Source organism: Pyrus communis, chromosome 3 (genome assembly GCF_963583255.1).
Source record: "Pyrus communis chromosome 3, drPyrComm1.1, whole genome shotgun sequence".
Classification (NCBI taxonomy): Eukaryota; Viridiplantae; Streptophyta; class Magnoliopsida; order Rosales; family Rosaceae; genus Pyrus; species Pyrus communis.
In genome coordinates, this window is record NC_084805.1 from 14309307 (window position 1) to 14335195 (window position 25889).

Genomic DNA, 25889 nt, shown 5'->3' on the forward strand with positions numbered 1-25889 from the left:
AAAAAGGAAAAAGAAATTACCTGGAATACATACAAAAATCCCTTCAGGTTATAGGAATCTTGGATACCAACCCCCGATTTCTTTACTTTTTTTCTTTTAGAATGTTGTATTGGTTAAAGCAGCAGTGGTCATGATTGACATCAACAATTGGAAGGACGCCGAACCCCAATGATAGGTCACCTCATTTTTCTTCATTGTCTACCAACTCAAGCAGATGGTAGTCAGTGGATGAGTCATTTTCCTTCCCCAAAACAATAAAGTGGACGAAGTACAGTAGGCCCAGCTTGTACAAATCGTCTTCATTTTGGCACTCGTTGAATTAGTTTTCCAATTGTTTTGGATGAAGTACAGTAGGCCCAGCTTGTACAAATCGTCTTCATTTTGGCATTCGTTGAATTAGTCCTCCAATTGTTTTAGGGTTATCTTCTTCTTTACCCTGAAATACATCTTTCTAATACGACATTCATTGTCCTTTTGTTTGGGGGGAATTCTCTGAACTTTAGTCTGTTGATCGAATAAAATTCGGAGCTTTTGAAAGTCATGACATCTTCCTCAAACATGAAGGATAATCATCGATCACAATATCCTTAATAGCCTTAAGGATAACATAGTGGTTAAGTTGGTCAACCCAGTCAATGCAGTCCACGTCAACCAAATGGCCAAAACAAGAATCCTCGAATTTCTTGAGTTGATCTTTTGGAAAATTAGCCTTTTATATTACACAGACACCCTGAGGTGTATGATAACACGAGAGATAGTAGCAAGAAATAACTCATCCGATGGGCACATAAGTTCTGACAAAGGAGACGATTTGACTTTCAACCTGCAAGATTTTCAACAGAGCCCTTGAATCCAACAATGACAAACATAAGTTTTATACGCACATGAAATTAATAACATAAACATGCACACATGATATGCATAGTATATGCACATTATATGCTTAAATTAAACCCATTCATGAACCAAATTCAAGCAAGTATGCCTAACATCTACACATGCACAAAATATGTACACAGTATGCATAAATGAAGATTGAACAAACCATGAAAAAAATTAAATTCAAAACACATGCAATTCCATAACCCTAAAGCTAATCCGTTAATTTTCCTCAAATTAATTGTACAAAATAGTCAATCGCAGCCAAAACCCTAAAAGGGCGTTTGTTTGCCCTTACTAAGTGGGACTGGACTAGACTAGATTAAGTGTTTGTGTAATCCTATGTTTGATTCCCGTGGGGACTAACTTTAGTAGGACAAAGTGGGACTCGTATGGACTAACGAATTTGCTAAAGGGTCTTAGTGAGACCCCCTAAAATTGGGCGAACTACTAAGACCAATCAGCTCCGCTTTGTCTCTCCCGCTTCGCCTCTCCCATCTACTTCTTCCTCACTTGCTCAACCATTTTCAAAACCATATAGCGGAATCTGAAACCTATAATTCAACCCAGAATTCGAAACCCATTTTCAAAAATCCAACCCAGAATTCGAAACAAAAAACAAACAAAAAATTATAAAATCACTACATTTGAAACCCAATCGTTCCATGAGTTGCACATCAATCGTTCCAATACCACTAGAATCCAAATCGCTCATGGGTTCTGTTGATTGTGTGACTTGTTCATTTGCTTGGCTGTGAGAGAGGGAGCTTTTGTCGACGACGAGTGGGATGAGCACTAATACCTCTACACTAAGAAGGTGTGAGAGAAAGTGAAGGTGTGAGAGAAAGTGAAGAGGGCGAGTTATGTTGTCTGCAAAGTCGTGAGAGAGAGGGAAATGGGAAGCAATTGTACTGAGAGAGAAAAAGGGAAGTAGCTGCTTCCAGAGTAATCCATTATCTTCTAAAAAATAATGGCAGAAGATATTTTCTAATATAATATTTAATTTATTATTTTTATAATTTAAAATATAAAAAAAAATAACGTGGGTCTTGAAAAAAAATTTAATCCGTAGTTTAGTTTGGCACTGCACCAAACACTTCACTATTCTTGTCCTACTAAGTCCAAGACAAGCCAGTCCAGCTTAGTCTTTGAAGCTAGTGTAGTCCAAGATAATCCGGTACAACAAACGCACCTTAAATTTCCAAACTGGGAAAAGCTAAGTTCAAATAATGAAAATTCAATTCAAAACATATATTCTTTTTTTTATCTTGCCATTACTATTGTTTGAATCCATAGATACCAAACTCGCCTTGGCCATGAAATTTATAAAAAATAAAAAAAGACTGTAAAGTTGGCGTTGGTCGGAAAATTGAACAAGATTTGGGTCACACCGTTTGACTGTTAGAGTTCTTCGAGCTGGGGGTTGGGCAAGAGAGATTTTTAGACAAAGAGTAAATGCTAGAAAATGGGTCGAAAAATTGGACAAGGATTTCAAATCTTGTCGTCGGTTGGAAAATGGGTTATGCTTTTCAGGTAAGGGGTTCATCGAGTTGGGGGGTTGTGGTTTTCAAACAAGAACAGAGTAAATGCTGGCTAAGTTGGACGAAATAACCCATTTATATTGGAGGGCAATTTGGTCATTTCAAGTTTTAAGAAAATCATATTCCTGTCATATTGTTATGCATGTCGTGTGCATGGTTGTACATATCTCAAAAATCGAATTTCGGACCTAAGATTAAGGAAATGGGCCATTTGTGTTATTTTTCCATTTTTATTACCATCTTATATCATATTGGGAAGATACCTCGGTCACACTAGAAAAGTGAGGGTTTCTGTGGAATCATATTTTAGTTGATAATTGTCTTGAATTTTTTTTTTTCCTATCAGGAGGTTGATTTCATTTTATTCTAAAAGGAGATTCAGATTTCTTTCAATTACGTTTTTTTTATTATTTTTTAATTTTTTGATCTTTAACCCTTTCTATTAGAAATGGCCTAACGATTTTGAAGGCCCCTAAAGCTGACATTCAAAAACCCAGCAGATACCCGCACCAAGCCCAAACCTGAGCCCAATCGAAAGTATAATTCTTCATCGCTTCTGACCCAACTAAACTAAAGTTTTCAAGTCCAAATTTTCGCAGATACAGTTTCTTTGAAGCGGGAAAAAGAATAAAAAATCACAAAATAATCTGGGTTTCTGATTCTGAAACTGAAAAACCCTCTTCTTCTATGGTTTTAAGTTCACCCTCTCTGAGCTTCGAAGCTCCGTCAATGGCAAGCACTAAGCCCGTCGACGCCTCCCTCTGGTGGGACTACTCTTTCTCTTTCTTACTCACCGAGCTCGAAAATGCCTCTCTGTCGTCCGACCTCCCTCCCATTCTGGTAAATCCCCATCTCTCTCTCTCTCTCTCTCTCACTCTCTCTCTCTCTCTCTCTCTCTCTCTCTCTATATATATATATATATAAATAAAAATGTATGAAAATTTTTGAACTTGATTGGTATTTTACTAAGGTAAAGACATTGAAGGACAATCATGCATGGTTCGTGGACACAGTGTCTTGCTTCAAGCCGCCCAATGAGAATTCGGGGGAGGCCTTGAATTCACAGCAAGTGAAAATTGGGTCTCATCAGTTGAATCTAAAGCCTGAATTGAAGATAAAGCTTTGAAAATCAGCTCCTATTTGGTGAGTTTGTACTGCTTCTTTTATGCCACTTGTACTTCTAAAATGTGTGTGCATCTGGTGTATATATATACATACATTTTGGATTTTCAAATCAACTAAAATTCCGAATTTGAACTTTGTCCTAGTGTAAAAGTTTTTGTTTTTTGCATTCAGGCTCTGCGAGAACTTTGATTTCGTTTTGGAGTCTCAATTACTGACTTGTAAAACTAATCAAGCAGTTTTAGGAATAATGAAATCGGTTATAATGGGACTTTTTCTGAGCTTGGAATGATCCACATGCAAAATTTCAACAATTGGGTGCTGCTTGGCTGATTTAATTACATGTTCTCATGTTGTTGGAAGCAGATAGATAATGATATTCTGTATAACATAATGAAGGTCATTGATTCTCCATTTGCTACGAAACTTATTTTGTTGTTTGTCTCAGTGTCTGGATGAGGTGCAATCGTACATTCTTGTTGAAAGGTCTCTTGAGAACAAAGATGTAGCTCTTGACTCTATACTGCACGAGTATTTTCATGCGGTTAGTATCTCTCTCATTGCCTGGCTGATATGAGTGTTGGATGCTATAACGGTTCCTATGTTCTAAGTACTTGGTGTAAGGGTTGGATGAGCTCAGTGTAAACGAAATTTTTTGCTGCTTACATAAATCAGACATTTTTTTACCACAAAAGGGAAAGAAAAAAGAAGAGGGACATTTATAGCTAGTGGTCTGTCTCACTTAATTTGTTTCTGTTTTCCCCCTTCTCTTCCCTCATGCAGGTGATTATTCACTATTACGTTGAACGCCAGTGCCTGCTGAAGTGCACGAGGAGTATTCTCACACATGCTTGTAAGTCAATCATCAATCCCACCCTCCATTTAAACTTTCTATGGCATCATGGATACATTTTAGAGCTGAACTTCAACAAATGTTTGAGAATTGGTCATTAGTACAGTGTCTTTTGGACTCTGGCGAAGCTAATGCTATTAAGGAGGAAGTACTAAAGTTGATTTCTGACGGAATGGAGGTGAAGCTGATAAATGTGCTGCAAGTCCTTTTCTCCTCCGATCACCCTGAACAAATGGTATGCATAAATCCCAATTCAAGAATGGACTTTGTTGGATTTTGAGTCTTCTAAACTAGATGGAAAATATGATATTACCCCTTAAGTTTATAAATCCCTACTCCCTAGTGGAGCAATTAGGTTGTTTTCCCCGCTTCAGGCGCCCTTTTGATCTTTTCGTTTTTATGGGATGTGCTATGCCAAATTATGAAGTTCATTGACGTAGAAATTACATCTTACTGCATGGTTGACCATCTTTGGCTGCAATGTCGGTAGTGGGGGATAGGACACAATGGACAAAGTAACTCTTTGGTATTTTATCTTTTACTAGGTTTTCATATTGTTATTTGAGATAGTGTGTTGAAGGAGGTTATGTTAAGTAAAACTGAGGTTGTAGTGACCTAATTGGACTGTGGGAGTCATTGCTATGTGATGCGAGATTTTATACGCGCACAAATTAAACCCTCTTTTTGTCAAGTTGTAGTAAATGTATAAGTAGGGATCGTTCTGGACCGGGGATTAGGAGGGATTGTTAATCTCTTGGAAACTGACTCAAAAACGTAAAAACAATATAAAACACTATACTAGACTCAAAGAATTCAAAAATACTTTAAAACATAAGCTAAACAGATTCTAAGCACTAAAGAACAAGAAAGTAAAGGGGGGGTTTGATTTGACGAGATTAAATTAAATGGACAAATTGTAATTAAAGGCAGAACGTAAATATGAATGAGATGAAAATATGGATGATGGAATAGCCAAGGGGTTCTTCTCTACACATGTTACACTTGCATACAAGATTGATTCTCAGTTGGTCTTTCGATAAATTATGAAACTCAACGCCCCGGGTCAATTAGGTCCGTTTAAATTAACCGTCAAGTTTTCCTTAAGTTAATGAATTGGATGGGTTAGCGCAACGCAATTCACAACATTCTCCAAAAGTCCTTTACGTGAACAGCACAATAAAGATACAATCAAAGATCATTAAGCATTATGAAAACTATAAGTGTTAACGAGGCATTCGTTACTATGGAATACGCATGAAACTTATGCCAAGAATTCGTTTAACGCGATTGTTTATAAGCAACCTCCACTACTTGTGAATATAAGTTCATAACGATTAGGTGAAATTCACTTATATTCTAGCGTCATATTTATGCATGAAAATTAAGCGCGCATTCTTAATAAACATTCATAAATAAGTTATCAATCAAACGGTTAAACAAATTGAATCCACAACTTATGAAATTCCAACGAAAGTTAATCAATTCATATGCAAGTAATAAACATAGTTTCGAATCACCCCCTAGCTAAAGGGGGTTTAGTTCCTCATATCTTTGAAATCAAAGAAACACCTAAACATTCCAACAACTCAAACTTGAATTGTATGAACGTTTAGGCACTCTTCTCTTCCATTCCTTATACGTACAAAACAAAGAGAATTAAAATGAAACATTGAAATCAAAGAATCACCTAAACATTCCAACAACTCAAACTTGAATTGTATGAACGTTTAGGTTCTCTTCTCTTCCTCGTTGTTGTAGCACAAGGTCTAAGGTGAGGTTTGGGGGATTATGGAAATGGTAGAGGAGTGGTGTTGTGAAGTGTTGGAATGGTGTTTGGATTGTAAGGGAGATACACGGCAACAAGGGGTTTGTTGCTTGGTGTTTGTGACTGAAATGTGTATGGAAGAGTGAATGAATTTTGAGTAGTGTTGGATGCTTATTTATAGGTGAAATGGGGGGAACATAATAGCTAGGAGGTTGGTGGAAATCTGAAATGATGATGGGAGATGCATGTGGCTGATTTATGCATGTGATTAAAGGGTGGAAGTGCATGTACTTTGACAGAAATGAAAGGGAACCCACGGCATGGATGGTTTTCTGGAATGATGGCAGGTTGTGTATGTGTTTGGGAAGAGAATAAATGTATGATGGTGGCTGAATGATTAAAGGGAATGAATGGGAGTGACACTAGGTTGGTTATGCATGTGGAATGTGGCTGAATTGTTGGTGAAATGATGAAATGGAATGCTGAAAAGGTAGGGAACTCACGGCAAGGATGGTGTTTGGTGCTGGAAATAAATGTGTTTGCATGAGAAATAAAGCTAATGGTGAATGAATGTGAATGCATGTGAATTAAAGAAGGAATGCTTGTTTGGAAATGAATGTGAAGACATGTGAAAGCTGGAAATGCATGTGAAAATGTTGGAAATGGGAATGAAGGTCACGGCAAAGGTTGGAGAAATGATTATGGATGCATGTGTTGAATGATTTCTTGGTGAGGGATGTGGAGTGGTTGAATGTGGTGCAATGATAATGTTTTGTGGCTGAATTGGTGGTGGAATTATGATGGGAGTGCATATGATTAAAGAGTGGGAGTGCATGTGGGTGAATGTGAAGGGAATGCATGTGTTGATGACTAGGTTAGTGGGTGGAAATCTGAAAATGGCATAAGGGAATGGGAGCTCACGGTTTTGAGTTGTTTGTTTGTGTGAAGTGTGTGTGAATGCATGTGAATATGATAATAAATAATGCATCTAGGGTTAAGAAATAAAATCATAACTTAAAAGGGAGATGATTAAAGGGTGTTGAAAGGTTTGAAATGCATGTGTAATGTTGGAAGGTTGAATGATGAAAGAATAAGTGAATGATTATGATAAGTGAATGGATGATATGTGGTGAGTGATAAATGAATGATATGTGATAAGTGATAAGTGAATGGAAGTGATAAGTGAATGGTTTGATAAGTGATAAATGAATGATATGTTAAGTGATAAATGAATGATATGTGGTGAGTGATAAGTGAATGATATGTGATAAGTGATAAGTGAATGGAAGTGATAAGTGAATGCTTATAATAAGTGAATGATATGATAAGTGAATGCTTTAAGTGTTTAAAATAGGGAACAAAGCCCTTCCTTGCATGGCGAGGAAGGGAGACACAAGGAAACACACGACAATGTCCTAAGGTTGCAAGGAATGTTGTTTTTGTGTTCTAAAATGCGTAGGAGTCTTCAATGATGCTTAAACATGAGGTCTTTTTAGGATTTAACTTTCCTACTTCAAGTCTTTAATTTCGTCCATCCTCTTGGCTCCAAGCATATGATATCCATTCCAATCTTTAATTTGCTCCAAAAGGCTCCAAAAGGCATCCTTTTGCATACCTTGCCCTTAGAACCTGAAAACACACAAAAGAAGCATAAAAGACTAAAATAACTAGAGAAACATAACGTAAATGCACGAGAACAAGCCATTTAAGTCGCATGAATATGCTCCTATCACTATGACAACAGTTGGGAGAAGTTTAAAGCCAGTTATTAACATCTATCAAGTCTCTGCTCGCATGTGATGTGCTGTAGCCTAAGAAACATGTATTTGGGTGGGGAACATCTATTTAGTTGTCCCTGTCTTACATTCATGCGAGGCTGTAGGACAGAAGAGGGGAAACAAATTTTAGCTTCAGCAAGTTGGACAATCCTATCATACTTGACAATCTTAAGTTACCTATTTATATTTGAAATTACGTTGATGCCCATGTACAAATACGCGTCTCGACATATGTGTACACGTCTACATGCGCATTTTTTGGGATTGAATAATTATGTATTTGTTACAAAACCTGATGTTATCTTGTCTGGTTGCTTTATTAGGATATTGACCTTTTCACTTTGTGGGCTGAGGAGACACTAATTGAAGACAATCTGGTTTTGGACATTCTTTTCCTTGCTTATTATGAGTCATTTTGTACTTGTAATGGTGAAAGGTGGAAAACTTTGTGCTTGCTCTATAAGGTATTTTGTTATCTTCGTCACAGAATTCATTTATGAAGTACTTTCTTATCCAGTCCAAGCTCAATACATTTTTCCTGCAGGGAATTTTATCTGGGTCTTATAACTTTGAAAAGCTGGCAGTATCAACTGAAGCACTACGTTCTTCTTATCAAACTAAAGTCCAGCTGCTTCTAATCCTTATAGAAACCCTGGACCTGGAAAGTCTTCTCCAGATGGTTCATGATGCAATCCCTTTCAGGTTCTTAGCCAGTTAGGATGCATCTATGTATTTACTCTGCAAGTCATGATCTAGTGACAGTAAATATCTTTGGTCAAATTGTTGATTTTTGCATTAAATATCTAAATTGTGGAGTTCACATTTGTTGCACCAGTACAGTGCAATATTTTTTGGCTTATGTCATTACTCAATGAAGATTCCTTTTGGCGGAGACCAAGGGATGAACTGTCCTGAGGTGGAATCCACTTGTAAGGCAGATGCCCCATGCCTTTAGTTTGCCTCATCTTTAAGACATGGTGTTGTAATTTAGACAGGACCGACTTAAAATAACAAAGGTGGATTTAAGTATTGGTTTCTATTGGGTCAGAAAATTCTGCTAACTATGAAATCCAAGAACATACGATTTTGCTCTTTTATTATTATTTTTTTCATGTGAATGCAATATGATTGATACTTTTATATAAATAAGAATCACTGATCCATTACTAGGTTGAACATTTCCATACCCAAACTACAGAATCCCGATTTAAGTGAACCTTCACTACTATCTGATCTATAAGCATGCTTTTAGCCAAGCCTGTGATGCTACTGTGACTGGGAATTCAGGACAATCTATATTTTTAGGTTTGCAATCGGAGGACCATAGGATAATCTTATTTGCAATTTTAAAATGCCATGAAGGCAACTATGGATATACATAAGCTAATTTGTGCTGGGTAACTTTCTTTTTATTTATTAAAATGCAAACTGCATCGTTGAATTATTGTGTTGAAAGCCTTCAAAGTGATGTGTTGAAGGAACCAGATGTAAGTTATTCTCAATTTGTTAGTGTATGTGTTTAGAGTGATCAGTTTCTAGGGGTGCCCCATATGTTCAAGTTTTCTGCTTGTTTTTTTCGTCTCTTGGGATCCACCTTGAGGTGTTAATGAGTTTTGCATCTCTTCCCTCGGTCTTTTCATTTCCTAAAGAGTGATCATTTTTGTGTTTTGTTTTCTTTAGGGGCCTGCTGACGGCTACCGTAGTGTGTTGAGAACTTTTGTATCTGCATTTATTGCCTCTTATGATATCAGTCTTCAGGTAAATGCATAATGGACCTTTGCTTAAACCTTGTTAGCATTTTTTTGGATGTATTTCTTATTTCTTCTGTCCTTGTTTTGCAGCTGGAAGATAAATCTCTGAAGTTGTTACTGGATATTCTTTGCAAAATTTATCAGGGAGAGGTTTGGACACTTATTATCTTTCAGCATCTGTGACTTCAGATATAAATATTTTATAATTATAAAGTTCAAATTCGATTTTTGTTTGAATAGTGTAATTGTTACTCATTTCTAAATTGCAGTTCATCTGAATTTTGCAGGAGTCACTTTGTATCCAGTTTTGGGATCATGAAAGTTTTATTGATGGCCCTATCCGGTGTCTTCTTTGCAACTTAGAGGGTGAATTTCCTTTCAGGACTGTGGAACTAGTTCGCCTTTTATCATCACTTTGTGAAGGAACTTGGCCTGCAGAATGTGTGTGAGTAGAATTATTTGGCATGGTCGTTCAAAATCTGGTTTTTGATAAACAAAATGAGTTGTAGACCTGATCACTATATGGGTGTAGGGTTAAACTTTAATTTGGTTATCGAAATCCTCATTCGGGAAGTATTTGCTTTATTACTTGAACTTATAATACTAAGAATTTTTGTAAGAATTAATTATATTCGTTTATCTAAACGATTAATTGTTATGTTGTTCTCTTATTGTTGTGTAATCATCCTGTCAACAGGTATAACTTTTTGGATAAGTCTGTGGGTATATCATCCCTGGTTGAGATTAATGGCTCCCTTGGGGAGGATAGGTCTCAAATTGTGGAGACGAAACTCCCGTTGCATGTTCCTGGATTTGAAGGTCTGGTCATTCCCAGTAAAACCTGTGGACGTATTTTAAGATTAGTTAGTGGAAATACCGCTCTTGTACGATGGGAGGTAAATGGCCAATTACTTTAACTAACATTGATAATTGCTTTGTATTGGTGAATTTTGTATATTCTTGAGAAATATCACTAGACTTTCAACTGCTTGTAAGTGCACAGGTATTAGGTTATACTTTAAAGAGCATTTTCCAATGTTAGTGCATTTATCTCTGTGTTGTTTTTCTCCTTCCTCTTCAAAGTTTTGTGAAATACTCTTTCTAATGTAGGTCGAAAATTGAATAGGCATTTTCAGGAATTATCATGTGAAAAGTTATTACCTATCCTCAAAGGGTTAAATTTTGTCTTAAGTTTTTATTTCCCAATTATACACACTACATGTGCGGCATCAAAATTTTATTTCCTAAATTATCTTCCTTCAATATTGTTTTTTATTTCATCTTCCTTCACTTTCTACATCATTAGCAATGACAAGATTTTTTTTGGAGATAATGGGTTACATGTAGTCTTACTTAGTGGGTTGTGAAACAGTATATTCAAGGAGAGTAATAGAAGATATCCAATTGTATTTTCAATTTGGTTGCTGTTTTGTGCTAATTTCTGCCTATTTTGTACAGTATACACAATCTGGGGTGCTAGTATTGCTCATGCACCTGTCTCAGGAGCTGTATTTTGACAGAAATGACAAGGCTCTTCTTATTCTTGACCTATTTAGCGGGATGGTTACCTTTAACACAGTATGGTTTTCATCATTAATTGCTGGAGTCTTTATGGTTTTCATCCTTTTTTTAGCATTTATTTGATTTGGCATATGCTAATTGGCTGAGGCATACACTTTTCATCAAGGTTTACGCCTTTTGGGATAAAATGACATTTTAAGGTACTAACAGTAAAAGCTTCAGAAACTGCCTTTTTACTCCAATAACTTGGTGGTACTTTGCATGGTGATCGTTGTAATGATGACGAAGAGGACTAGAATGAGTGAATTGGATTTTCCCTTATTGGAATTGCCTTTTGATTATGCTTGTTTGGATTTCCTATTCAAGTTTGATGGTCTGGTTGAATTATATGTTTAATGGTTGAATGACAGTTGGTAATTTTTTTTATATTTTTGTTATTATAGTTCAAGTTTTCAAAGGGTTATGCCTCAATGTGTCAAGGTTAAGGCCTTGTCAATGCTTTCGCATTTTAAAGCATTTGATAATAATCTTGATTAAGCTGTTTTAAATAAATGTGGATGCATGCAGTCAGAATATTGAAATAGTTTTCTCTTGGGTTGCCATAAATATGATAACATTTTATCAGCCTCCACTGTTAAAACGCTAACTTCTGAATTCTTGTGCTGTTTAGAGTGGACAGAGAATAGTTTAGCTGTAATTGATCCTAACCTTGCCTTGTTTCCTTCCCCTCTCCCCTCTCCTCTCTTAATTTCTTACCATCTCTGTAACCATCTCTACTTTACCAAGTTTTTAATATTGGTGTTTTATTTAGGCTGTATGTTTTGCTTTGATGGACATTGGGAACTCATCACATTTCCAATCAACTGGCATGAATGGGCAGACAGAAAGTAATATGCGGTAATTAAGTAACCTTTTTGTTTGTGCTTGTGTGTTTCCTCTTTCTTGCCTATATTATCATGTCTTGTAATAGGCACTTCTTGTTTCACCATCCAAGTTGGTTGAAATCATTTGCACTTTGGTCAGAAAATTATCTCCTACTTTGGGCGGTGCCGCTCTGATGTCCGTGGGTATAAATATATTGGCAAAGATGTTAAGATGGTAACTTTATCACCTATTGTCTTTTGAGTTCTTCTGCATCTGTGTGTCGTTTTAATCAGGGTATTATGAAATTAAGTTTTGAAAGTTTCAGAAGTCTTTATGCTATTATTTAAAGCCTTCATTTCGTAAAATTATAGCAATAAGTAAAACTGAAAGAACTAGGGATATGATGGGGACTTGTAGCTCCAGTGGTAGAGAGCCGTTAACTCCACACCCAAGTTCCAATCCAAACCTCCTCCTCCCCCTTTGATATCCTCTACACCAGGAGGAAATGCAGATGACACACAGGAATGCATATTCTACTAAAACAAAAACATTAATATTTATTGATATGATGCAAGTATAATACACTGAACAAGTTGATAGTCCATTGTATGCAAACAATTCTAAATATTTAAAATTTTAAGTTAATCTCAATATACATTTTTAGCCTTGTCGCATGCAATTGATTAGCAACTGTTACTCAAAGCTGTCTTCAACTGGAAATGTGTTGTTGGCTATGTATTGGGTGTGAGTTACTTTTGATCTGTTATGGAGTTGATGTTATGATTCTGATGTTTGATACGGCTCATTGTTGTAGGTTTGTTCTTTTTTTGGTGGACTTGTTCGCTGTGCTTGTAATTTTGCTTTGATTTTATTATTAATAAAGTTCTGTTTCCTTAACAGCCCAATCTATATGCAATGTATTTTGAACTTTTTTTGTGTGGATAAATAATATATCTTGAATTTCAGAGTGTTATATTAGCCTATAATTATTGCTTGTATTGTTTTTGGCAGAGGCCCGACCTGAGCACAACCTGTTTTTCTAACATGCATTTACTGTGGCAGTTCCCCTTCTCGTGTGTCTGAGGTGGCCTTAAAGGCAAATATATTTGGTTTCAGCAATGGCCACAATGATCCATCAAGGTGATACCTTTGAGAAAAGATTAGCTTTCTTTGTTCTGCTGTTATCATGCATACATAAAAATGTGCGGTTTACATTCTTACCTTTAAGTTAATTGAGGTATACAATTATCTAAAGTGGAGCTTTATTTAAGTTTCTCATTTCTTGTTTTCTTTCAGTGTAGAGAATTTTTTTATGACATTTTTTCCCCACTGTATATTGTTGGGTTTTTTTCCACCCCATGATAAGTTGTCCTAAGTCTATTGGGAATTAATAGTCTTAGAGGATTAAATTGTTTTCTCAATTGGAGTTGTTTTCCCAATTGGAGTTAGTTTCTCAATTGGAGAATGATTCATAACTAGATTCCAATTAGGATTAGTAATCCTTATTGAAGAAGACCTTTATCATGTCTATATAAAGGGGCTATTGTACTAGTTTTGAGGGGGGGAGCAAAACAATAAATTGTATACCACTCAAGGGATTAGAGTGAGAGAATATTGTAAAGTGTGTGCAAGAGAAAAGAAAAAAGATAGTGTATTTCTTGTTCTTGTTCTTTAAGGTTTTTCGTCAAGTCCTAGTTCTAGAGATTTGGCAAGATTATTGGTTGTACTCATTACTGATATAGTGAAAGATTGTTGTTGTTGTCCCGTGGACATAGGCACATATTGCCAAACCACGTAAATTCTTGGTGTTATTTATCTTGGTTATTTGTTTCTCTTTATGGCACTTCCTCGGCTTTGCACTTTCCTTTTTTGTTCTAATATTTTCTATCACTTTGTTTATTTTATTTTTGTTTCTAGTGGAACATGGTTTCTTTCTGGGAAACTGGCAAAGATGCTATTAATTGACTGTGAGCAGAATGATAGTTGCTGCTCATTGACTATATCAGGTATAAGTTAAATCATTCATTTTGCCATCTTCTGTTTTGCTAATTCTTGCATTGATGTTATGTGCTTTTGCTGGTATAACATCATCTAGTTCCATCTTGATTTGTGTTGTACTAAAATATGTTGATACATACAATAAAATAGGAAGTACTGGATTTTTTTTTTTAATTTGTTTTTTGTTTTATTTTTATATCTTAGCTTTCTGCTTTGACATGGATGATTTTAAAACGTTGCAGTGCTGGACTTTACCCTACATCTCATGGAGACAGGATTAAAAAATGATGCTGTCCTGGATTTAATTGTTTTCTCCATTCAGTATGTTCTTGTTAACCATGAATACTGGAAATACAAGGTGAAGCATACTCGTTGGAGAGTAACATTGAAGGTACAGCCTTGATGAAAACTGATGGGGTTCAGCCTTCTGGTTTGTGTATAACTAACATAAATTGGTTTCTCTTCTGCTGGTATTATTTGTGACACAAGTTAGTTCCACTGTTTTTTTACGAGTACGGAACAAACTTGATGAATACTGATGGGGTTCGGCCTTCTGGTTTGTGCATAACTAACATAAATTCTGAGCTGGTCCTATTGATTGGATTGCCTCCCTATATCAGCCTTGAACCATCAAACGCCAAGAAATGACAAGAGAGTAATTTTATCATTATGAAATTCCTTTAGATTTATAGAAATGACAAGAAATTTGGCAAATCAAGGATTTTTTTTTTTTTTTTTTTTTTTTCCATTCATACGAGGTCAACTCCATTTGCCCTGCATGCAGTTGATATCCTATTTGTTGTACCTTGTTATGCTGTGACGTATTTGGTTAATGAGTGCGAAGCCTTTTGTCTTTCTTATGCCTTCTGCATTTGTTCTTTTAATTGATGTAACTTAACCAGTTAAAGAGTATGAGGCATATGACTCATGAGTCTTTCAAATACCTTTCAAATAAAAATGAATGAGAGTACAGTTATATAGGAAGGGGGCTTAGTTAGGAGGTGGTTGTAAAGATTTCCATTGGGAAGATAATCTCTTTGGCCTTTTTCCATTCGTGTTCGATTTGGCATTGATGCCACTATGTGAAGCTTTAATGTGGTGGCTATAGGTTTGAATTAAGGTCCTTGGAATGATATTTCAAGCGAAGTTAGTTATTTTCTACATGATCTTTGGTTACTTGTGGGAATGGGGGAAGAATTGGTTCTTAGGGGGATGACTAGGTTGGGTACCTTCCTTTTGGCTTTCTGTATCTATGTTTAGTGGGTTATAATTTGTCCATGATGTGCCAATTAACAATCTCTGCTCTCCTACATTCCAAATTTCCAATGAGCTGGAATTTCAATTTCCGGAGAAATTTGAATGATTTTCTCTCCCTTTGTTCCGTAGTTTGAATAATCTTCCAGAACTGTTGAGTAGATAACAAGCTGGTATAGGACTTGTGTACCTTTAATGGATTACTTGTTCTCTGTTGTACTATTTTCACCTCATTCTAGTAGTGTTATTCTGTTTATTATCGAAGAAAAGAAAAGAATAAAAGAATCAAGTTGAAAGCATATTTTTAAGCTGATACACGTGAGCCCAATAGCCAAGCTTGTAAAAGAATTCATATCTGAAATTTTGTCTGCATCAATGTGTGCATGTTAGGGAACCGCAATGTGCATCAATGCATGCATGCATGGTACTGAACATTGTTTTCTGCACCTGACTGTCGCTTCTCAAGGCTAGTTAATCTACTCTATTTACTCAGTTATTGAGGTCTCTGAAATGAAACTTTGCGTTGTAAATGTCGATTACGGTGGGAGGGTCAATTTTTACATTATTTTACTGGTTCAGGTGCTAGAAGTGATGAAAAATTTTATTACATCTGTATGATGCTCTGAAAAGTTGGATGAAGTCATCCTGGACAGGTTACTGTCTGATTCGTCCATCCATAGTACTCTCTTTCGGATTGTTTGTACAACAACCCAAGCACTGGAGGTGGGTTATGTTATGTATCTTTTAATCTTATTTGGTAATGGCCTGCTGTTGTTTTTGTTCTAATCACTAATTTGAGAGCATTTTTCTGCAGACTTTATTTCAGCTGGCTCGTTGATCTAACAGAGATTGAAGGTTTACAGATGGGTACATGTTCCATTTTAGATATCCTTTTCATCATGCTCTCTAAATTTTCTAAGATATTTGGAAATAAGCTTGTTGAATATACGTTTTGATTGCATGCTATGTTTGAAAGACTTTTAAAGTTGCACATGTTACAATTTTTTGGGATTATGTTAGATGATGCGCAGATGTAGTGTTCTGTTTCTGTTCAAAAGTGAGTTTTCTTGATGTACGGTACAAGTTTAAAAAATAAACCAACCCTCTAGCTTGCTTTAAAAAGTAAAATGAGCAGTGAACAGTACAACGAAATCCTGTGTGTTCTGTTACCTATTTTCTAGAGTATTCTGTGTATGCGCCAACTATATGCATCTGTGATAGATATCTTTCTTTATTAGAAATATGATGGTTTCATTTTTATTTTGTACCGTAGGTCCGTAGTTGATGTTCAATTATGTTTATTTTCAGGATATATGTTCCAGTCCTCCATTTTTTCATCAAGCAGTTTTCTCATCAGCTACCAGACCAATTCCTGTTGTTGCAGCGCTTGCGTCCTTGATATCTTACTTTTGCAATCCTGTATGGCCTTTCTCTGTACTCAATTGTTATTGATTACATTCTCTTCATTGCGTATATAAATACTATAGTTATATTGTTCTTCCATTTCGGTAACCGTGTATTTACCTGTACATTATCAAATTATAATGTTGTTTTTTCTTTTTGTTATTTCTGCTGGAAGAGTTCCTCCTTTACTTGTCTCCATATCTATGTGATTATTGTTATGTAGGAGTTGCATGTCAATTTGTTTCTGTTTTATATACTTTGTAGAACACATGGATTCATAGGAAACTTATAGTTGCATTCAGTGGTTTGTTACTCAGACAGTTGGGCGTGATAGGCGTAATGCTAATCTTTTTTACCTTCAAACTGGAATGCCCTACTGGATAGTAATGGCTTTGTGCACATCTTATTTGCATTTAATTATGAAAAGGTTGGGCAGACTATAAATATGGGGGAATTTGTTGACTTGACCTTAATTGTTTGCTTGGTGGTAGGTGGGATAATAATCTTATAATTGTTCAGCATCTTTATTAATATTCTCAAGTTCTCAATGCAGGGAGTACAAGTTGGTGCTGCTAGGGTTTTATGCAACCGTATTTGTTTGGTAGCAGCTTCGGTCTGGATGATAAACAGGTAATGTTGATTTATGCTTATCTTTTAGTTCTTAATTTCTTGTAAATTGAATTGAGTGAATCAACTGCTTCTAAATCGATTTGTGGCGTCACTGAACCGTCGTAGATTGGAGAGCTGAGGCATTCTATTAGTTACATACTACTTGAGCAGTTGGAATTGAATGAAGATCTCTTTGTTGCTACAGTCAATCTCCTCACTTCTGCTGCACTTCATCAGGTTGTTATAGTAGGTTTCAAGTTCTGTATTTTTTATTTGTTGGAGTATCACTCATAGATTTATGAAAGAAAAGAAAGAATGCTTAAGGTCCAGTTCTTTCCGCTTAATTGAAGCTATCTTCACAATTGTTTGATTAATGCTTTCAAATTTTCTCATTTTTCAATTTCTTAGAAAAAAAATAACTTTTAAATTCTGTGTTTATGTGCCCGTAGGGGTGCTTTTGGTCGGATCGGATTGGAAACAAGCATTCCAATCCACTCCAAAAAGGGTTGGAATCAAATATTAGTTCCAATTTCGGATTTTGGATTATGGGAATTTATCAAAAATTTCAAAATTGATTTTATCTCGGAATTTTTGGAACATAATTCGTATCTCTTGCATTTTGCAAGACTTAGAAAATTTTCAAACTTTTATGTATCCACCATTCAATATTTTTTCTGAATTTTTGCAATATTTGTAGGCCGCTGCATGTGTGACATCCCACATTGCCCAGGGGAGTGGATCCTGTAAGCCTTATATGTATATTCCCATCTCTACCTAGCACAAGGCCTTTTGGGAGCTCACTGGCTTTGGGTTCTATAGGAACTCCGAAGTTAAGCGAGTTCGCGCGAGAGCAATCCTAGGATGGGTGACCCACTGGGAAGCTCTCGCATGAGTTCCCAGAAACAAAACCGTGAGGGCGTGGTTGGGGCCCAAAGCGGACAATATCGTGCTACGGTGGAGTTAAGCCTGGGATGTGGTGGGGCCAGAAACAAAACCGTGAGGGCGTGGTTGGGGCCCAAAGCGGACAATATTGTGCTACGGTGGAGTTAAGCCTGGGATGTGGTGGGGGCCCGGGTCGGGATGTGACAGCATGTGTGTTATGAGATAAAATCATATTAGATAAAATAAAATAGTATATATGATTACTCTTCATTTCTAATTATATAAATACCAAATAAAACATATCCAAATATAACAATAAACATGATAAAATAAGAATATGCATGGCTTTTTTATAGTACTAAGTTTAAGAAAATTCAGATCGGAATTTCGGACTTTCAGATTGGATAGGTAAATTCCAATTGCCATCCAAAATTTTCGGAATTGGAAATTTTTGGACTTGGAACGGAAATTTTTGGTTCAGATTGGAATTTCCAATCGAACTTGCAGCCCTACGTACGAGCTCATCGTTCACAAATATTTGATTAGATTGGCAAGCAGTGTATTAGTTGTGTTTTGCTTGGGGCTGTTTTAGCAATCGATTACCCTAATTTCAATACTCTCTGTCTTTGAAGTGAATGCTGCCTTGTCCACTTGCAATTTTATCACTTGATCAGTAAGAAAAAATTTCTGTTGCAAAAATTTAAAAACAAAAAATGTGTTCGAGTGATTTGGCCCAACCAAAGAATTAGTTAATTGAATTGCATTGTATTTGTGTGCATATGGTGGCAATTTTAATGCATTTCATCCCCAGGCAAACTTATGTAGTTATATTGAAACCTTTCATTCAAGTTTTGTGATCTATTCTGATAACAGTTTCCTCTGCTGCTTGGTTTAGCTGTTTCTTATTTAATTGTTTATTCGTGCAGCCTGCTTTTCTTGTTGCTGTATTACCAACCAAAGTGAATAAGGATGTCCAACTGAGTAATGGTGGTGGTGTGAAGCTGCCAACAAATGATTTTGAATCTGGAAAGGCAAGCGTTGTCAACTGGTACTTTTTCCTGAATGAATTCTCAATTTGGTTTGTCTTTCATCATTTACCTTGCAGTCCTGAAATTGTGCTTCTTTTTTTTTTTTTTTTTTTTTTTTTTTTCTTTTCTGGGATTGATATGGTCATGTCTCAGAATGGTCACTTTTCAGTTGTTTGAACCTTTTTTTCTTTTTCTAAATCTGCAGCAATCCCCGATTGCTGCTGAATGTTCTTAACTTTCTAAGGCGCTGTGGCAAGGTGCTGGTCAGTACACTAATATTTTGGAATGCCTGAAAAGCTCTGAAAATTTCTGGAAAAAGTTGTCCAGTTCTATTTCGATAACCTCTAACGTGGAAGCTCCTTCACCTGAAAATATAACTGAGACAGAAGCTGAAGATTTGTCCTTCAGATACCAGTGCCAAATCTGCCATATTGGAAATAATAGCGCATAGCATGTTCCTGCACAAAAAGCTGTTACATGCTGAGTCATTTGTAAAACAACTGCCTGAATCACAAGACAGGATACAAAATACAGTAAGATCAGAAAAATCAAAAGCTGCAGATCTTGAAGCTATTTTATCAGCCTGGTGTGAGAGCTCCGTTTTGGGCAATCTGATTAAGTCACTTACCAATTGTGAGTATGACCCTGAGTTGTTTTTGCGGGCAAAGGTAAGTTCTAGTCAAAATTTTTTATTTTTCTACGAATCTATTAATTTTAACTTGTGAATTATGTCTCTGGTTTTGTTTTCACTTTGGTTGGCTGTTTATCACTTCTTTTTTCATCTTCATACATTCTGTGAATTTGTTGGTTGCCTTATGTTTTATGAGTTGAAGCTTTTGGTTTTCCGCTTAAGTTCAGTGCTCTAGGAAATAGTCATTTTTTGTATAAGAAAGTTTCTCACCTATGCATTATTGTGTTCAATATGCTTCATGACATACATTAGTACTAACCTATTATCTACACTAAGGGGTGGGGGAGTGGCTAAGCCTCACAATAGGCTTGCAATAATGTGGTTCAAATTCGCCTTTGGCAAGAATCGAAAATAAGACCTCTCACTTACAAGTGAATAGAAATACCACTGGACCCTAATACTAAGTGGCTTATAGGTTCTTAATTTTTAGAATGCGATATTCATACCTTTGTAACTTCACAGGTTGCTGCGAGTGTAATCACTGCTCGTGTGATGGTGAACTTATCAGTTGGTGATGCAGGAAGTTTGTCTATGTCATTAGTTCAGAAGTCCAGTAACATGTCAAATAAGGTTCAATTTAGTTCCCTTCTTGATTGTGTTACTTAATTTGTAATCCAAGATGATTGTATGCTGAGAAACCCATTAAAGGTTCAATTTAGTTTCTAATTTCATAAGTTCTTGTATTTAGTACTTTCCGCTTTAGTAAAATTGAGATTGTATAATTTGCATCATATCTGATTGCTGTTATCTTTCTTCTCACCCTTCTTCATTGGCAGCTGAGAAGTCATCCTGCTTTTTCTGAATTGTTAGCTCAATACTCACAGCATGGTTACAGGTAACATGTGTGCTATTGTTAATTTCGGTTGGAATTTCTATACTTAGCACTGCCACTTTTGAACAAGGCATTTGTAAGTCAACAAACTGCCTCTATACAGTACCTCGCCTGAGGATTCTGGATATTTATAACTGCCCCTTCCAGTAAATGTGTTCTTATAGTGTGAAAACAGTTCTTGCTGTGTTATGTGTGATACTTTAGTTTTGAGTTATTGTATTTGACAGACCGTCTAAGTGGTGACATGCAGTCATAAGTTTGGGAGGTTAAATTTGCATAGGCTTTGAAGACCATATGTGGTTTTTGTTTATTTGTTTCACATATACTCTTTTAATAACATGTGTTATATCTCATAAGAATGCTGAGACTACGAAAATGGAATCAATGAATAATGCGTGTTATGTATGTGCCTATGTATGAATAATATATTATCTTATTTTCAGTGCAGGGAAAGAGCCAAACTATTTGATACTTAGTGATCTCTACTATCATCTGCAAGGACAGCTTGAAGGCCCTGAAATCAGTGCTGGACCATTCAAAGAGCTCTCTCAGTTCCTGATTGAATCAAATATTTTTCAGACTTACCAACACAAGGATGATGGTGATCTTTTTGTGACCAGAAGAGATACATACTTGTTTGATCTTAAATGTGTACGTGCTGATTTGGGGTTAGATCTTTGGGATTAAAATGGAAAGAATCAAAGGCAATGTTGCATCACATGAAAGCTGCAAAGTCAATGGCGATGCTTACAAGTTCGAAGCTTTCTGCATTGAGACCATTAAGAAGTGTCTTATCTGTTTACGGGGAGGATGTGAGTACTCTCTTAGAGTTTCTAATTGCTTTTAGATGCTTTCTCATTGTTAGAAATTTGATATGCAGTGTCCTTCCGTTGAGGAATCCGTCAATGAAAGGGGTCCAATAATATCTGGAACTGCATTTTAGGGTTGGATATTTTAAGGATCATGCAGATGTAAGAGATGCAATGTTTTTGAAACATGTTACATCTGATGCTAAACAAATGTTAATGTCTAATATTCTACAGGAACCTGTAAAGTTTGTGTAAAAACTATTTCAAACATTGATTTCTCATTTCAAATATTTTGGAAGTTGAACAGCATCAATGATATTGCAGTCTGTGAACTCTATGTTATACCTATGTCATGTCTACTTAAGTACTGAAGAATGCAATCAAATAACTAGGACCTATGGCTAGAGTAGTAACTCTCATGATATAAGATGTGTCAAGTTTGTATTGTTCAAAATTGGGGTATGAATAGTAAAAGCATTTAATGGTAACTGGAGAATGCAGATTTCATTTCGAAATACTCTTTTAATTAACTTCTATTCATCTTACAATGAACGGTTGTGAAGTCATTGCATTCCCGTTAAATCAAGAATATGATAAGAAAAACCAAGATGATGAGGTTTTGAGTGTTTGGACATATAGTGAAGGCTACTTTGTCTTCAATAAGACACATGATCTAAGCCACCTGCTTTCAGCAGTAGCATCTAGATGCTGACCAGCACGGTATTTTTGTCCATGTGTTGAAGGTCGATGAATTTTTTTGTTGTGACGGTTTAGTTCTTGTCACTTTGTTGCTTTTACAAATATCTTATTTCTTTTGAAACTAATTCATGTGTACCTGCTACTGCAGTCACTGGAGACAAAGAGGACAGTGAGACAAATCCCTGATCAACTTGTTTTCTCATGCATAGATCACATATGCCTGAGCTTCCACAACACAGTAGAATCATTAGCTCCAGTACCCAGCGCTTCTGAAGATATCTTTCACTTCCTTGCGGCTCAAGCAGAATCGCTTCTCTATTTTATGATGTATGCACATAAAAGCCTGCCTTTATCTGTTTGCATTCTCTTACTAAAAACATCAGGTTCTGGCTTAAAGCGTTGAGTGATTTCAGAGCATTAGTTACCAGGCCATCAGTTATGGGGGTTGACACTGTAGTCAAGCTCTTACTTATGTTGCTTCTCTCAGCGGTGGAGTTTAGTTGTCATAAGTTGCATTTGGTTGGGGCAAGAGATATAGTTTCTGTCGAAGACATGGCTAAAATATCTAATGTGAGTCTTGGTCTACTACCAGTTATTGCTACTGCTGAGCACGGAATCCTCTCCCTAACTACTATGGACTTGATACTTAGAAATTTCTTGACTCCCAACACTTGGTTCCCCATTATAGAGAACCACCTCCAGCTTCAGCATGTGATTCTGAAGCTTCAAAATAAAAATTTTCTTGAATCTGTGCCTGTTATAATGAAGTTCTTTATGACTCTTGCCCGTGTTAGGCAGGGTGCAGAAATGCTTATTAATTATGGCTTTCTCTCGTCTCTGAGATTCTTGTTCGCTGAATACTTGGATGGTACATCTTCTTCCGAAGCTATTGAAACAGAAATTCCAGCTCATCATCTGAGAAACTGGAAAAGCCGGAGCAAATTTGGGGACTTGGTTTGGCAGTCATCACAGCTATGGTTGAGTCATTGGGAGACAGTTCTGCTTGTTCCAATCTTGTGGAGAATGTAATACCTTACTTCTTTTCAGAGAAAGACTATATGATTTCTTACTATCTAAGTGCTCCGGATTTCCCATCTGATGATCATGACAAGAAAAGACCTTGGGCTCAGCAGAGACAAACTTCTCTTACTGATCTTAAAGAAACTGAGCACACTCTCATGCTAATGTGTGTGCTAGCAAAATATTGGAATTCCTGGGTTAAGTCCATGAAAGAATTGGATTCCCAGTTGAGAGAGAAAAGTATCCATCTTTTAGCCTTTATCAGTCGGGGAACTCAACGGCTTGGTGAACCTTCTAGTCTTATTGCCCCTCTGTTATGTCCTTCTGTCCTTAAAGAGGAATTTGATGGCTGGAAGAAACCCTCATTTATCAACAGTAAAAGCAGATGGTTTGCTCTTTCAGCCCTCAGTTGTGTTTCAAAACCAAAATTCTCCACCATCCCTACCACATCTACTGCGCTGGTTATTAAAACTCAAGCAACTGTAAATGGCAGTCACATTTCTCTGTCATATTTCTCCGACTCTATTGCCCTACAGATCTACAGAATAACTTTTCTCCTTTTGAAGTTCCTGAGCTTACAAGCTGAGGGTGCTGCTAGAAGGGAAGAAGAGGTTGGTTTTGTAGATCTTGACCATTTTCCTGAGCTTCCAATGCCTGAGATCTTACATGGCTTACAGGTACGACGATAAATTTTGTTCTTTGATCAGCTTTTTGTTTCGTTATGTGAAACTGTATCTGGTCTACAATAACTTGTAAGTTTTGAGGTGGCGTTCCTTTTTAATGTGGATGTGTTATTATCTCTGATGTAGGACCAAGCAATTACAATTGTTACAGAGCTGTGTGTGGTTAACAGATCAAACGAGATTCAAATTGAAGTCCAGAGTATCTGTTGCTTACTGCTACAAATAATGGAGATGGCCCTGCACTCGGAACTCTGTGTTCTGCAGATATGTGGCATAAGACCAGTAATGGGTCGTGTGGAGGATTTTTCAAAGGAAGTTAAACATTTAGTAAAAGGTAAAAACTCCCATTTATCTGCATACGTCTTCCAGTTGCATTGAATACGTAGTTTGTTACCAAGCTACTGGACGTTCAGTGAGTACTTAATGTTTTCTTGTAATGTGTTTTGTAGCGACGGAGAGACATGCTTTCCTCAAACCATCTGCGAAGTCCTTGAAACAGATTATATCGGTCATTTATCCCGGATTATTACAGGCTGACGAGTTTCTGTGAGATAGTCTTGTGCATATAGGCGAAAACCGAAAACTGTAAGGCTTTGCAATGTAATGTAAAAACTCTGCATCACTTGAAAGGAAGGCTCAGATGAATGGCTTTAGAAATATTCCACATTTTGGTTATAAAATTGTGGGGTTTCTTTGAGCCATTGTTTTTGTATTATATATTGAATTGCTTTTGTTGAATCCGTGGCCACTTTTCATTGTCGCATGCGAATTTCCTGTCCTTCCCTTTTCCAAAGTTGATTCCGTCAAGTGTTGCGTTTTCATTGCCCTTCTCTCTCTCTCTCTCTCTCTCTCTCTCTCTCTCTCTCTCTCTCTCTCTCTCTCTCTCTCGCGTAATTTACACGAATTTTGATTTGAAGGGAAGATACTTTGGAACGGGGTAATGAGATTTAGGCCCTTTAAACAAGTGATCTTTATCTTTTATTTAGAAAAATAGGGATTAGTTGTAGAATTCATTCCGCATTGAATTTTAACGATTCGAACCATTTTTTTTTAAGTCTCGATTTATAAATCATTTTTACAAAATTTCAATTCAATTCGAAACTATATGTCTATTTACTAGTCATGATGAAATTTCAATGTTTTTAAGAGCATTGTGTGTTGTCAATTTCTTTGAACTAAATTAGACGTCTAAGATCTAGCAAAAAAAAATTAGATGCCCAAGATATTTCTAATTTGGCTAATATTTTACAAGCTGATTTATGAAGTACAACTTGAAAAATAGATGGTTCGAATTGTTAAAATTCAATATAATATGGACCCCACAACTATTTTTTATTTTTGAGAAAAATGGAAGTCCCTTCCCTTAAAGACTCTGATTGTTACCATAATACTCAACGATGTGCCTCACATTGTTTTATTGTCCTTGCATGCCACTTCTATATTTGTGTAAATTCAATATGATATGGACCCCACAACTATTTTTTATTTTTGAGAAAAATGAAAGTCCCTTCCCTCAAAGACTCTGATTGTTACCATAATACTCAACGATGTGCCTCACATTGTTTTATTGTCCTTGCATGCCACTTCTATATTTGTTTAAATTCAATGTGATATGGACCCCACAACTATTTTTTATTTTTGTGTCTATTTTTTGCCCATCTCATTTTAATTATGACTTTTGATTTCGCTACCAATAACTAAACAAAAATTTGCAAGAGGTGAAAATCAATTTACAAAAATAATATCCCTAAATACGCAAGTTTAGAAAGTTGGAAGGACAAAACTTGAGATTCATAGGAAAAATCCAAAAGAAAAACTGAGACGACTGTCTAAGTAACGGTGACCACGTGACCAATGTTGCAAGAACATCTGTCCAAGCACCCAACGAAAATTGCCATATTGGAAT

General features: G+C 36.3%; 2 protein-coding genes across 2 annotated transcripts; both read left to right on the forward strand.

Annotated features, from left to right (window-relative positions):
- Window positions 1-3149: 3149 nt before the first annotated feature.
- LOC137728237 (uncharacterized) lies at window positions 3150-24741 on the forward strand. The gene is made up of 30 exons (XM_068467085.1): window positions 3150-3260; window positions 3391-3500; window positions 3717-3801; window positions 3991-4086; window positions 4502-4630; window positions 8262-8315; window positions 8426-8617; window positions 8816-8872; window positions 9619-9696; window positions 9780-9839; window positions 9977-10134; window positions 10387-10585; window positions 11148-11267; window positions 12022-12107; window positions 13137-13214; window positions 13992-14080; window positions 14315-14463; window positions 15906-16049; window positions 16141-16193; window positions 16635-16745; window positions 17284-17360; window positions 17466-17576; window positions 19148-19269; window positions 19455-19917; window positions 20403-20510; window positions 20717-20775; window positions 21216-21584; window positions 22429-23977; window positions 24110-24317; window positions 24433-24741. The coding sequence occupies exons 1-18, from the start codon at window positions 3150-3152 to the stop codon at window positions 15942-15944; spliced, it is 1890 nt and encodes a 629-aa protein (XP_068323186.1). The 3' UTR covers window positions 15945-16049; window positions 16141-16193; window positions 16635-16745; window positions 17284-17360; window positions 17466-17576; window positions 19148-19269; window positions 19455-19917; window positions 20403-20510; window positions 20717-20775; window positions 21216-21584; window positions 22429-23977; window positions 24110-24317; window positions 24433-24741.
- On the forward strand, window positions 17176-24533 carry LOC137728238 (uncharacterized). The gene is made up of 14 exons (XM_068467086.1): window positions 17176-17217; window positions 17284-17343; window positions 17466-17576; window positions 19148-19269; window positions 19455-19512; window positions 19636-19917; window positions 20403-20510; window positions 20717-20775; window positions 21216-21423; window positions 22429-22607; window positions 22664-23128; window positions 23179-23977; window positions 24110-24317; window positions 24433-24533. Exons 1-14 carry the CDS (start codon window positions 17176-17178, stop codon window positions 24531-24533), a joined length of 2802 nt encoding a protein of 933 aa, XP_068323187.1.
- Window positions 24742-25889: the final 1148 nt, after the last annotated feature.

Excerpts from the sequence above, each read along its gene's own strand:
- LOC137728237 (XM_068467085.1), top strand. The coding sequence starts at position 3,150 with ATGGCAAGCACTAAGCCCGTCGACGCCTCCCTCTGGTGGGACTACTCT. Across the intron at positions 4,631-8,261 it reads CCGATCACCCTGAACAAATG|GATATTGACCTTTTCACTTT; the intron begins GTATGCATAAAT and ends TTGCTTTATTAG. Across the intron at positions 8,618-8,815 it reads TGGAAAGTCTTCTCCAGATG|ATTCCTTTTGGCGGAGACCA; the intron begins GTTCATGATGCA and ends TACTCAATGAAG.
- LOC137728238 (XM_068467086.1), top strand. The coding sequence starts at position 17,176 with ATGGGGGAATTTGTTGACTTGACCTTAATTGTTTGCTTGGTG. Across the intron at positions 17,218-17,283 it reads CCTTAATTGTTTGCTTGGTG|GGAGTACAAGTTGGTGCTGC; the intron begins GTAGGTGGGATA and ends TTCTCAATGCAG. Across the intron at positions 24,318-24,432 it reads AGTTAAACATTTAGTAAAAG|CGACGGAGAGACATGCTTTC; the intron begins GTAAAAACTCCC and ends TGTGTTTTGTAG.